This window comes from Trichosurus vulpecula, chromosome 4 (assembly GCF_011100635.1).
Source record: "Trichosurus vulpecula isolate mTriVul1 chromosome 4, mTriVul1.pri, whole genome shotgun sequence".
In the NCBI taxonomy this organism is placed as follows: Eukaryota; Metazoa; Chordata; class Mammalia; order Diprotodontia; family Phalangeridae; genus Trichosurus; species Trichosurus vulpecula.
The window spans coordinates 150,006,846-150,021,246 of NC_050576.1; the positions used below are offsets into that span (position 1 = coordinate 150,006,846).

Below are 14,401 nucleotides of genomic sequence, written 5' to 3' on the forward strand. Positions count from 1 at the left end.
AGAATGTGGTGCATAAAAACATTCAACTAAATATAATTTGATTCCTATAATTCTTCTTTAAGGAAATGATGATAACAATCTGAATTCCATCTTCTATGAGCATTTGACAAGATCTCTCCAAGTATCTCTTTGTGGAGATTTGGTTCTTGGTCGCTGGGGTAATTACAGCTCTGGAGACTGCTTTATTTTGGCTTCAGATTACCTCAATGCCTTTGTCCACCTGATTGAAATTGGAAATGGTCTTGTCACCTTTCAACTTCGAGGGTTGGAGTTTAGAGGTAAGAATTTTTCTTAAATTTTATTCCTATCTTTTGTTTTTTATATTACCTTCATTTCCAAACATTTCGCTTCCCGTTTCTCTACTTGGAAAGACATCATTTGGGAAAGAAGAAGGAGGAGGAGAAGGAGAAGGAGGAGAATAAAAGATTTCAGCGAAAGTAACACATCAAATGAGTCTGACATTATATATAATGTTTCGAACAAATTTTCCCCTTTCTGCAAAGAAAGGGGGAAGGAGGCAAAATTTACAATTTCTCATCTCTTCTTTGGTTCCAAGCTTGGTCATTATAAATACACAGTATCCAGTTTGGGTTTTGTTATTATTCTTTCTATTTGCTTTAGCCATTGCATATATACATATATGCAATATGCATATATATACATATATATTAGAGATAAGGATTTTTTAAGTATCAGGAGTACTTTAAAAGCACAATGATTTAATTATTTTTAAATTAATTTAAATTTTAAATAAAAATATTTAATTAAAATCCAAAAAAATTATTGGATTCACAACATTGATGAGAAATAATCATATAAGAGAGATGACCAGAGTGACAAAAAACATCCTATTTCTGTCACTAAGGGAGAGTTAAGAGGATAAGATTATAGCATGGACTTTCTATATCCCCGGGTTACACGCAATCCATCAGTTAGTTGTCTCCTTTCTCCAGTAAATCATGGGGAATTGGTACTCTGACATGTCTGAGAACTGAGAGTCACATAACTAAATATATATATATATAACAATTTAATTGGTTGAGCTAAAAATATGTATGTAACAATTTAATTGGTTGAGCAAATATGACTGTTGTTGGCCATTAAAGACTGTCAACCCACTTTTCCTATTAATATGAACCAAAAAAGATCAAATTTAAAATGTCATGAACCAAAATGCAGTTGTGAGATATATGTGTGTATACATGTGTGTATTTATAGCACTGATGCCCCACCCTTCATAACTCAGTTGATCTCTATGTATTTTAAAAATAGAGTAATATAGCTTCACAGTAATGTAATACTTGGGAGCTCTGCACTCATGTTAGGATTTGAAAGCTCTCTGATTTCATCTGTGCTCCCTCTACCAACAAAGATCATAAGATCATCACAGTTCTAGAGGTGAGAGGAACTTCCGAGGTCATGTGCCCCGGCACTCTCATTTGGCATACTAGGAAACCAAGGCCCAAGGAGGTTAAGTCCCCAAAGTCACCCAGACAGAATATGTCCAAAGGTGGGCATTTAACCCAGCTCTTTCCGACTCTTTAAAGCTCATTCTCCATCCACTATAAAATGCTACTTCTTATTAATATTTAAATTATTATTTTAAAATATTTTATTATTTTTTAAAATTAATATTTTAAAATAAAAGTTATATTTTAAATTTTAAAAGTAATTAATATTATTAATTATTAATATTTTAAAATAAAAATGCAACTGGGTGAAACAACTGATAGAGTCGGGAAGACCTGAATTCATATCCTACCTCAGGCACTTATTTGCTGTGTAACCCTGGGCAAGTCATTTAACCTTTCTCTGCCTCAGTTGCTTCATCTGGAAAACAGAATGATAACATTATCTACCTCCCAGAGGATAAAATAAGACAATATTTGTATAGTGCTTTACAAACCTTACAATGCTTTTAAATTCTAGTTTTTAGTAGTATTATTACAAAGGCTGAGAGGTATTATTCCATGGTGGATAGAGAGTGGACATCAGTCAAGAAGATCTTGGGAAAGGGGAACAAGGAATACCTTGCACCTTTGGACATGACACTATGGGTGGAGACTCTGGGGATATTATGAGGCCTGTGCTAGAGAAAGGGTAAAAGGGAGCTCTACCAGGAAGAAACTCATCTGAAATCTAGCCCATGGAGGTTGGGGTGGCACAAGAAGTCCGTGACCTGGTATCTTCTTGTTTTAACTAATTATTCTGAGGCAGTAAGCTCAGTGTTTCCTCCCAACGCTAAACATCAACATCCCTTAGGCATCCTGAGGCAACTACTCGGTCCTCTCCCTCTAGCTAAACTGTGATTTGAAAGTGAAAGCTCAATTCAAAGGCACAGTGATACATCTTCAGAATATGTATTTGTGTAGTCCTAGAAGTTTTAGGAACCTAATTCAGATTATCATATCTACATTATTAGATTGCATAACAACTAATATTACATATTAATGTATCTTATTATATGACATTAAGCATTTTTAGATTTTTATTATAACTGGACTCTATTATACTAGATTAGAAGGGAATGATGATCAGCATTCAAAGGAGAGTCTTGTTGTTCAGTCGTTTCAGTCCTGTCTGACTCTTTGTGACCTCATTTGGGGTTTTCTTGCCAAAGATACTGGAGTAGTTTGCCATTTCCTTCTCCAGCTCATTTTACAGATGAAAAAAAACTGAGGCAGAGTTAAGTGACTTGTCCAGGGTCACACAACTATTTGAAGACAGATTTGAACTCAGAAAGATGAGTCTTCCTGACTTCAGGCCCGCACTCAATCTGCTGTGCCATGTAACAGCCCCCAAAGAATAGTCAGATAATAGCTAATAACTAACACTTATGTAGTGCCAGGCACTGTGCAAAGCACTTTACAGTTATTGTCTCATTTGATCTTCACACCAACACCGAGAGGTAGGTGTCACCCTCATTTTACAGATGAGGAAACTGAGGCAAAGAGGTTAAGTGACTTGTTCAAGGTCAAATGGCTAGTGTCTGAGGTCAAATTTGAACTCAGATCTTGATGACTCTGGGCCCAGGGCTGCACCACCTAGTGGAGACTATCAGACCTCCTCATTTCACGGATGAGGAAACTGAGGCTCAGGGAGCTTAAGTGATTTGCCCAAGGTCACACATTTAGCATCAGAGATAGTATTTAAACCTAGATCCTCTGATGCTGGACCCAGTTCTCTTTCCACTGTATCAAAGATTCTTTGGGGGACTAGACTTCACCTATATCTACTTTCCTTCCTTCCTTCCTTCTTTCCTTCCCTCCTTCCCTTCCTCCCTCCCTCCCTTCCTCTCTTCCTCTCTTTCTTTCTTTCTTTCTTTTTTTCTTTCTTTCTTTCCTTCCCTCCTTCCCTTCCTCCCTCCCTCCCTTCCTCTCTTTCTTTCTTTCTTTCTTTCTTTCCTTCTTTTCCCTCTATCCTCATGGGGTATCACATCCTTACCAGTAGGTGCTCTGCCCAAAGGGAATATAAATTTTAATCTCTGAAACCTTTTTTCCTTTCTTAAAGACCAGCTTTAACCCCAATCTTACCTCTCTTAGATTGGACAACAACAGGTCACAGCCCAAGCCCTACTTGGTCATTATTTGGGCCCAGATTGTCTCAGAATGAATGTAAATAGCAATTGTTTCTGTTTTGGCCCAAATCTCTGAGGGTCTTCCCCTCCCAGATCGATTTTTTTAACTAAGTAAAGAGGATATTCTCTGCCTCATTTCTTATTATGCCTTAATTGTTTCATGGGTGTTGCCTTAGACAAATTGAGACCTAGGAAAGATCTTAGCTTGAAAAGGCCAAGGTTCCCCATTATATCCTAGGCCACCTCCAGTCATCCTGATCTATATCTGGCCACTGGACCCAGATGGCTCAGGAGGAGAAAGTAAGGCTGGTGACTTTGCACAGCCCTCCCTCACTTAAATCCAATCCATTTACAAGTCATGGCATCACCTTCCTGATGTCGTGGTCCTCTTTCTTGGAGAATGAAGGACAAGCAACAAGAACAGATCCTTCCATAAATGTTAGAAAATAACATGGGGAAGAATTGTCCTCTAAATTTCTGAATCTGAGGTACACCCAATGCTTCTCCACTTTCACAGATGTCAAAGGAGTCCATGAATCTAGCCAGTTTCATCTGTGCAAGTGGATAGACTGACTTAAATTTTTTTCTCCAGAGGCTTCTTTTTTCTTTCAACAAACTTGAGTGAGTCCGTGTGTATGGGAGGCAAACAAAGGTAATTAGATTGGAGGTGTGGCTGTTTGATGGAATTCTTACATGCTTTTTCTTGGTGTCAGGTGTCCCTCACAGGCCTTCCTCTTAGTCCACCAAATGAAGCATTTATGCCTCACTTGAAACTTCATTAGATGAAATATGGAAGGAGGCAGAGATGTAATTGCGTGAAACAGGTATAATTGTGCACAGTGGAGAGGCAGCTGTTCATGTAATGCTGAGATTGCCCAGGAGGCTTTCCCTGTTATCACTGGTTTATTTTCCTCCTTTCTCCAAAACAGAACATTAATGTGGCCGGGCTGTAAGGGTTATTCAGGCAAAATAATGATGTCTGGAGGAAAAAGAAAACCAGTTAACCTGGTCTGGACTTCTCCCTACTGGGCAATATATTTTATTTTTCTTTGCTTTATTGTACTTTACAACAGCTGCAAAGAGTACATAGTTATACACAGTCTTACTTTGACATTTACAGTAGGAGGAATGCACTAGACTAGGTTTTGAATGATTGTTGTGTTTTATAGGCTTATATTACATATGAAAGGACTTGCTTTTCTTGCACCCATTTGACTCTGTGTCTAACAGCTCTATTCAGCTTTCTACTTTCTTCTTACTTCCCCATTTCTCCAAACTGAACACTTCATTTGGGTCCAATGGAACCCACTTTAGGATAGCCCTGGACTATCAGAGTAAAGGTATTATGTTAGATACATCACTTGTCAGCATTTTCCCTTCGATATAACCCTTCAAAAGGGGCTGGCACATTGTCAGAGCCTCTGTTGAGAGTGTCATAGCTTTACTTACCCTGCAGTGTGCTCCTCACTTGCTTGGGTTTATGCTCAGTTTCCTTGACCCATTGGCTTATCCTGATAATTGCCTCTTGCTCATACATATGTCTTAACCCAGCCTGCCATACTGATACTCCCTTCTGCTTGCCCCCTTGGTGTGGTATTTCTGTGCTTGAGCATCTGGTATGTAGACTACAGAAACATGGATCTTGAGCTGTGTAATAGCAGTGCTACTTGCTGCTACTGTGGCTATGTAAGACCAACAACACCAGCACACAATAGGGCTGCTAACACAGGTTCTTTGATCTGCTTTTGTAAAGAAAGCCACTTTAAGGAGTTTACAATCTCACTTTAATTAAACATAACTATCAGTCAGTTAGTTCAGGTAGAAAAGTCGCACCCTGAACTTCAGAGAAAACACAAACAGAAATTACAAGCAGAAATTATATAAACAGAGCAAAATAACACAAATCAGCAGACAGGCTTCTAGCTGTCTAAGACATTACATACATAGTTACCAGAGAGAGAAGCACCAACATCTGGGTTTTTCAAAGCTGGGGGCTCTTTAACAGCTACGCAGAGTCTCATCTGGTCAAATCACATGACATTCTTCCAGTGAGTGAGCCCCCAAGCATAATGCTAACCTTAGAGCATATATACACTTCTTCAGGGTCAGAAAGCACCATAACCATGCTATTCAAACCCATGTGACCTAGGCCTTCCTGTGACTTAAGCAGGTCATCAAAGACTCCTGATTCAATCAAAGGCTCTTGATTGAAGCAAAGGCAAGACTCAAAGGCATTTGATTGCCTTAGTGCTGAAAAGCACTCCAAAACAAAAGACAACAAAAATCCCCACTTTACTGGCCATTACAAGCGGAAAGGGATCTTAGAGGTCATTCTTTATTTAAAATATATAAAGAAACTAAGACAAAGAATTACTTGCCCAAAGTAAAACACATAGTAATTGTTGAGGTTTAGGGTTACTGGGACCCTGAAATAATGATACACAGGTGCTGCCCAAGCTTTCTTTCAGCCAAAGACAAAGTTCATTAAAATACCTATGGAGGCTGATTCTAAAAATCTGCCATATTGGCCAGACTCTTAAGGAATCTCAGCATTGGCCAGACTCTTGAGAAATCTGAGCAATTGTATCGCTAATCCAAGTGGGCCAAACTGAATCTGAGCATTTTCCTGGAAAGAAATGGATCTTATATACAAAAAGACTGTGGAAGGGATTGAGGAGTGACAAAGTATTCTGGGGTGACTGGAGGAGGGGTGTAGGGAAGATATTGTTGGGAGTGGCCAGTAGGCTGGGGTGACCACCTGGACAAAGAGAATGGGTATCTTAGATAGAATCAAGGATGAGAAGTAGCCAGAGCAATGGGAGGTAACAGATAATGAAGGGCTGGGCTAGGTTAAGGGTAACAGAGAATTGGGCTTAGTTTAATGAAAGGCCAGTTGAGAGGATTATAACCTGAGGCAAGGGCCAGAGACTTGATCAAGTAGGAAATTTCAAGGGGGTTTTCAGAGCCTGTACCCTGTCAGTAATTGTCAGAGATTTGATTCTATCTCAGGTACCCTGACTCTAATCAATCAATAACCATTCATTAAGACTTACTTTGTGCCAGGCACTAGGGATATACATACAAAGAATGAAGCAGTCTCTACTCACCGTGAGCTTACATTTCCAATTGGGGAGACAAGGAGTATATACAAAAATATATATAGCAAAATATAAAGTGAATACACAAAGAAATAGATGAAGTTGTAAAATACAAGATGCACTAGCATTTGGGGGGATCAGTAAAGGCTTCATGCAGAAGATGGTGTCTGTGGTGTCTGAGATGCATCTTAAAGGAATAAAGAGCTCTGTGGGGCAGAGATTAGGAGGGGGTGCATTCCAAGCATGGGAAACATCTTTTATAAAGGTACAGAGATAGGAAATGGCATACTGTAAGTTAGGGACAAAGAGGACAATTTGATTTAATTGAAGACTATGGGAGGAGGAGTAATATCCAATGAGACTTAAAAGATGGGTCTGGGCTAGATTGTATAGGGCTTTGAAAGCTAAACAGAGCAGTTTATAGTTTATCATAGGCAATAAGAAGCCACTGGAGATGACTGAGTAAGACAGTTACCTGGTCAGGAAAATTACTTTGCAGTAGTATATAGGAAAGACTGGAGGAGTGAGAAACTTGAACAGGAGAGATCATTAAGAGATCAGTGCAGTGATCAAGGTAAGAGGATGAGGCCCTGATAAACTGATGGCTGCATGAGCAGAGAGAAGTGGTTGGACAAGAGAGATGTTTAAAAGTAGAAATAATAAGATTTGGCTACTGGTTGGATATGTGGAGTGACAGAGAGTGAGGAGTCCAGAATAATGCCAAGGTTACAAACTAGATACACTGGAAAAATAGGGGTGTCTTGGACAAAAATTGTCTTTGCTATTGTCCAATGATACCACAAGGGTGATGTCTTGTGTCTTGACTTGTGAGTGAACTGGACTTAGGCAGAGCTGCACAAAGTCATCAGACTCGTTAAAGTCCAGTGGCCCTTTGACAGAAGTAGGGAAGTGTAGACAAGAGAAAGGTTTAGGGGTAAAGATAATGAGTGTCGTTTTGGATAGGTTGAGTTTAAGATGCCACCAGGAAATCCAGTTTGAAACGTCCGATGGACAGTTGTTTATTCGGGACTGAAGCTTGGGGGACAGACTAGGGAAGATACAGTATAGATCTGGAAGTTATCTGAATAGAGGTGATAATTAAAACCATTAAGCTGATGAGAGAATTTAAAGGGAGATTGTGGGGGGAGGGAAGCACCGGATAGAACCTTGGAAATTACTCATAGGTAGAGGGTATAATGTGGATAACGAACAAGCAAAGGTGACTGAAGAGTGGTCAGGGAGAGGCAAACCAGGAGGGAGTAGTGTCATAAAGAGAGAGAGAGAGGAAACAGTATGCGGGAGGAGAAGGCTATTGTTACTATTACTATTACCTTTTATAGTAATAATTTGTTGTTGTTGAGTCGTTTTTCAGTTGTGTCTAACTCTTTGTAACCCCATTTGGGGTTTTCCTAGCAAAGATACTGGAATGGTTTACCATTTCCTTCTCCACTCGTTTTACAGATGAGGAAACTGAGGCAAACAAAGTTAAGTGATTTGTTTAAGGTCACACAGCAAGTAAGTGTCAGAGGCCAGATTTGAACTCAAGAAGAAGAGTCTTCTTGACTCCAGGCCCAGTGCTCTATCCAGCTGCCCCACAAATAATAATAGCTGACATTTTAATAATGATTTGAGGTTTCTAACGTGCTTTACATAAATTAGCTCATCTGATTCTCACAAGTAGGTGCTATTGTGATCTCCACTTTATAGATAAGGAAACTGAAGCAACAGAGTTATTAAGTGACTTTCCCAGGCTAACATAGCTAGTAAATGTCTGAGTCCATATTCAAATTCAGATCTTCCTGACTCCAAGTTCTGCTCTCTGGCCACTGGGCTGCTGCCTAGCTGCCAACAGAGTCTACGGTGTCAATTGCAGCCAACAGGATGAGAAAGATTAGGACCGAGAAAATGCCATCAGATTTGGAAATTAAGAGGTTGTTGGTAACTTCAGAGTTGTCAGTAACTTCAGTTAAGGGATGAGAACAGAAGACATCTCAAAGGGCAAAGGAGTGAGTGAGAGGAGAAGAGATGGAAGCAGCAAGTGTAGTTAAATTTTCAAGGAGTTTGGTTCATTAAAGGAGAGGTCTAGGATGATAGCTCGGGAGAATAGAAAGATCCACTGAAGGTGTTTTTAAGGGTGGTGAAGACAATCATGTTTGAATTCAGTAGGAAGGAACCAGTTGATAAGGAGAAGTTGAACATTTGAGAGAAAGGAGCAATGACTGACTTCACAATCCAAAATGTTTTCTATTGCATCTAACCAGTGCTCTGAGTATGGCCCTGCCTCGTCTCTTGTTTAATTAAGACATCTTGTGATCCCCACCCCTATAGAAGATGTTCAACCCTGTGATTTTGTGCCTTTCTGCCTAATGCAGGTAAACTAGGTTCAGGATGCTTCCTCGTATTCTGCCTCTAGTCACTAATTCCACTGGCTCAAGGGTGGCAGGGAATTAGAGAGTGAGCTAGTAAAAGTGTAGTTTGCCCTCATTCAAAGAAAAAACATCCCACAAGGGGTGAATTCACAGGAGTCAAAACTGTCTGATTTCTCCTCTGTGTTAGGTGTTGCTAATAATTCAGCATGGAAGTCTGAATCTAAAGCAACCCTATTTATATTGAGAGGTTTGAAGTGAATGATTAATGTGGATACTGCTGAGATAGCACAAGCAGGAGACAAATTTCATTTAAGAAGCCAATTTTTTCTACTTTCCTTTTTCCTTTAGCCTGGGCATAGAGAAGGTCCCAGAATAGAAACTCCATTGCTTCTTTTGTAATGCCAGAGAACTGGGCTTCAGTGAGTTACAGGACTTCAGTGGTCTTTTCACTTTGAGATTTTATGAGTAATTCTTCCAACTACCAAATGTTATGGGCTTTTTAAAGAAGCCATTCAAGATTTGACAGTTTAATAATCAGCTTTAAAACTAAGTCAGGGTAACAAATAATGAACTCCATAAGGAAGGCAGTGATGTGAGAGGCACCAGGTTCAAAGTTTCTCAAAGGAAATTGAATCTGTTGGATTTCACATCCCATTATAATGTCATTCATTTGTGTAGGCGGAAGCAGAAGAATAGAGCAGGGAGAGTTGATTATCAGTTCAGTCATTTCTGATCTCCTTCAGTCAGCTAGTTGGAGCAGGTGGATGGGTTAACTCTCCTGTAGGGAGAGGCTAAAGAACCAGGATCACTAGCATTGTCAGCAGAGACGAGTAATGCTTAATAGCAAAGAGAACAACTGGGAAAATGTGACCTGAGATAAGCTACCTCAGGAGCAAGGAAGGAGCCAAAAAGACAGAAGATACTGGAAGAGATATAATTAGGAGAAATGTGAATATAGCAAGAGGAACAAAAGCAACACAACTAATATTTATTGAGTGCATACGAATAGTGTACAATGTTATTCTGGCCAATATGAGACATGCATAGAAATAGAAAAGACTTCCCTCAAGTCTGATTGATAAAACAAGAGATAAAAGAAAGTCTTCATTTTATCAGGATCACATAGTGGAAATTGGCAGTGTTCAAAATGTGTCACAACCAGGATCTGGGGAATACTCTGGGGTTAATCAGATCTCCTAAGTGAAAAGGAAAGGTCCAAAGGCACCAGGGCTTATCACAATAAGCATACATCTCTTGCTAGCACAGGGCCCCCCAAAACTTATGGTCTGCCTGGACAAAGCTGTCTTTTTCCCTCCTCGCATGTAGCCAAATAAAGCTGGAGAAAATCACAAAACCATGCTGACTGGGTCCACTATAAATGTATGTTATATAATCTCACCTGGGCCATCATTGCAGCAAAACAATCCTTTTACACTTTCCTAATTGACTCTCCACTCTACTCATTACAGCAACCTTTTTATCCTTCCTCAAAACTCCCTTAGCTCCCCTACCCTCCCCCTCTCAGCTAAGAACCTTGCTTTATATTTCACTGAAAAATTCCAGATCATTTGCCAAGAGCCTCCTTTTCATCATTAGCATCATCATCATCTTCATCATTAACCCTGCATAGAATCAGGGTTCAGAAGTTAGAAATTAGGCAGAATGGGACAAGGAGTGGCTGAATAAAGGGGTCACAGGTTTGATCTGGGGAAACAGGTAGGGAATAGATAGGTGGTGGTTCAAGTTTAGAAACTGTTAGGTGGGTCCAAACAACAGTGCGAGTATATAGCTGGAAAAACAGGAAGAAAAGAACCTGCTCTCTGCCCTGGTTCTAAGCAGTTATTTTAATTTAGGGGTAGGTAAAGAGTAGTATGTATATTCTGCCAGGCTAGGCAAGGTTCTATATGTATAAGTGATAACAGCAGAGCCCTGGCAAGCCCTCAGAGTTCCTACAATCCAATCCAGACCTTTTACTCTACATAGGATTAACCTGAAGCCCGTAAAGGTTCACTGATTTCCCTAAAGTCACTCAGCAAGTTAATGGTAGACTGGGGACTAGAATCAAGGTTGTCTGACTGCTAGACTGATATTCTGAAGCAGCAATAATAAGGAGGAGTCAGGCAGTATGTATGAAACAGCAGTGTGAAACTGGGTGACTGTCTATTCTTTCACCAGACATTGAAGATTTCTAGCTCCCTCTCCTCATATTTCCTTTCTTTATTTTTCTTTCTCTTTAAACAGATCTATTCCTTCTCCCCCTTGGCTGGAATTTCCTTAAAATGTGCGTATAGTGATAAGTGGATTCACAAAATTTTTATAGCCTGGCTTCTTTTAAATGGAATTCTATCCTTTTTCCAAGCACAAATCCAAGCTACATCACAAGAATGAAGAATGAAAATTTTGAAAACACATGGAAACAGTTAAATAAGGCTGTGAAATAAATCTATAAAGTGGTTTCCCCACACCACGTCTCTAGTCAAAGTTTCCATAGATAGCGGGCTATGACAGCTCCTTCTGCTCCTTAGGAATTCGTGTCAAGTCCCAGAGGCCACCAGACAAGTATCTGGCTACTTAGGAATAGGCTAGCTTTGGATATGGGTTTCTTTAATGGTCTCTAACAATTTGATATCAATTTAGAGGTTTTCTAACCAAATATCTAGGTTGGCATTTTAGGTTGGTTAAACAAAGTAGACATCGCAGTGGACCAAGACAGATTGTAAAACAGTTAATAGAGAGTATTTTTGGATTAGGGGTAAGGAGAAGGAACAAATCTGTGATTTTTGTCATCACGGGAAACTCCCAATGTGGAAATTATCTTCACTAATACAGATCAATAACTCCATGCAATTTACAGTCTTAGAGAGTTGTCTGGGGCATAAAGAAGTCAAGCAGCTCACTCATGGTCAAATAGCTAGATATGTATCAGATGTGTAACAGGACTAAAACCTGGGATTTCCTGACTCCAAGGCCAGCCCTCGATCCACTACACTATGTGGCTTCTCAACTTGAAGCAGATTTGGGAAGCAATTGCTTACCCAGAAGGAAAAAAAAAGCAAGATAACTTTCTCTTGCTATACTAATCTTTAACCTTGTAGCATTGAGGCCAAGTACCAGGAAAAATAACCTGGCCTCCGTGACACTTTGCAGCCATCTCCACACCAAGATACCTATACTCCAGCCCTCATCTTCATCCCCTTGGACTCTGTCTTCTGGGTGTCCATGTCTTGATAGTGAATTTTTGACATCTTTTCCAGAACCAGGACTACATGTCACTTCTCTACCATATCTACCCTTACCCCCTTCCCCTTTCCAGTTCCCTTTTTATGGGGTGTTTTTCCTGATTAGTATATAAGTTCCTTGCCTGACATAGTAAACACTTAAAAAATTCTGTCTCTGTCTCTTTCTCTCTTCCTCCCCTGTCCCCATCTCCCTCATCTATCTCTATCTCTCTATTATCTATCTACCTATCTATCATATATATAAATATATATATATATATATCATCAATCATCTATCTTTATCTTCATCTATTACCTATCATCTCTCACACTCTGTATGTATGTATATGTATATATATGTACACACATATAGTTATATAAATATATATGCATGTGTATATGCATATGCACATATACATAAACATATATATGTATATGCTTAGCAAATCTGTTAACTCTAGTGATAGAATCTTCTAGTCAAACTATCCTCTCAATGCCAACTGTCTCATTGTTGGACAGCTCTAATTGTTAGATTCTTCAAAGATTTTATGACCTTAGGAAGAAAGAAGTTTCCCTTTTTCTCCCATCCTGGACAAAATGATAGATTTAAAATGATGAATTTAATGAGTCAGGTGGGAATATACAAATATTATCATTTAACCTTTAAGAAATGAAATTCATCATAAGTGGACCTCTGGGGAGGATAAAAAAATGATCATTTGCTCATCAATGAAGCACCGTTCCTGATTCTGAATAAGCAAGGTTTTCTGCTTATAGAAGTTCGGGGTTGAAAATAATCTTCAGTAGGGAGGAGTATCAGAACAACAACAGGCCCTGTACTTTAGGTTAGGACAACTGTCTTCACTGTTATAATAATATTGACTATTACTTTACTACTTCAAAGATCTCTGGTTTTATCAATAAAAGAAAAGAACGACCTTCACAAATGATAATCCATCAATGTCTTGGTAAAGATTTCCATGAAATGTAGTGACTGAAAAAGAAACCACCCAATGGGTGGACATCTTCTGGGGATGTTTCTCTCCCAACTTAGCTGGTCAGTTCATTAGGTTGACAGGTCTATATTTGAAGACTTTTGAGTTTGATAGGATTTTGCAAAACTTAATTCTCTTACCATAGTCTTTAAGAAAAGTTTGGACCAGTTGGCCTCCAAGGGCCCTTACAGCCATAGATCTATAAAATCTATTAACCTATGTATGTAATACTTTTAGGTTCATAAAACACTTTTCACCACAATAAGCCTATGTGGTATGTAGTGTGTGAATGTCATAATTCCTATTGTACAAATGAAGAAACTGAAGTTTAGGAAGTTCAAGTGACTAGTCTAGAGTCATATAGCTCATTAAAATCAGAACCAGGACTCAAAACTAGGTCTTTCAACCTCCCAAACCAATGAACTTTCCACTTCATCAGAAATCTCCTAAATTCTATGATGCCTGGTTTCTACATTTTATAATGTATGTGTATGTATGTACGTACATATACACACATATAAAACATATACACATAAAATACACACACGTGTATGTGTATATATATATACATATATATATATACACATATATATATATATACATTTTTTTTCAGGACTGTGTCAGAATAAGACTCTAATGTCTCTGACCAAGTGAATCACATGTGATTCATTTTGCTCTGGAGAAAGGGCACAAAGCCAAATTAATATAATTTATATTCTTAGACTTAGTGTTAGACATGGTGGTGGTATTTTTTTTTACAGTGTTCAGCTCCCTGGAGCTTTCCTTTTCCCCTGGGGCCTGTACCAGAGGGATTAAAACTGTCCTGAGTTTGTTTCTTGACAGATAAGATTTAAAATGAATAGGAGTATCTTTGAGTTAGCTGCCATTTTCTCCAAGAAACTCAGAACCCTTTGCATCATTAGTTCATGAAGCCAAATTACCCCAAGTTTAGCAGCCCCATTTTGCTTTCTACCATCCCTCGATTGCCTGTGGAAGGTACTAAAAGCCAGCCTGAAGCTGGAGACACAGATAATGCGTCCTGACAGCATCTCTGGGAGACAGAGAATACTTCCCTTTTCTCAATTTTCAGCTCGGGAGTCTATCTTTACACAAAATAAATCAGATAAACTTTTTTCCTGGCTCA

The 14,401-nt window shown here is 39.1% G+C and overlaps 1 protein-coding gene across 1 annotated transcript in view; it reads left to right on the forward strand.

Annotated features, from left to right (window-relative positions):
* Positions 1-14,401, forward strand: part of PCNX2 (pecanex 2) — a 348,308-nt gene that overhangs the window by 277,204 nt on the left and 56,703 nt on the right. The window contains exon 25 of the mRNA XM_036756504.1: positions 63-278. Coding sequence (XP_036612399.1) covers positions 63-278 — 216 coding nt within the window. The remainder of the gene's footprint in view (positions 1-62; positions 279-14,401) is intronic.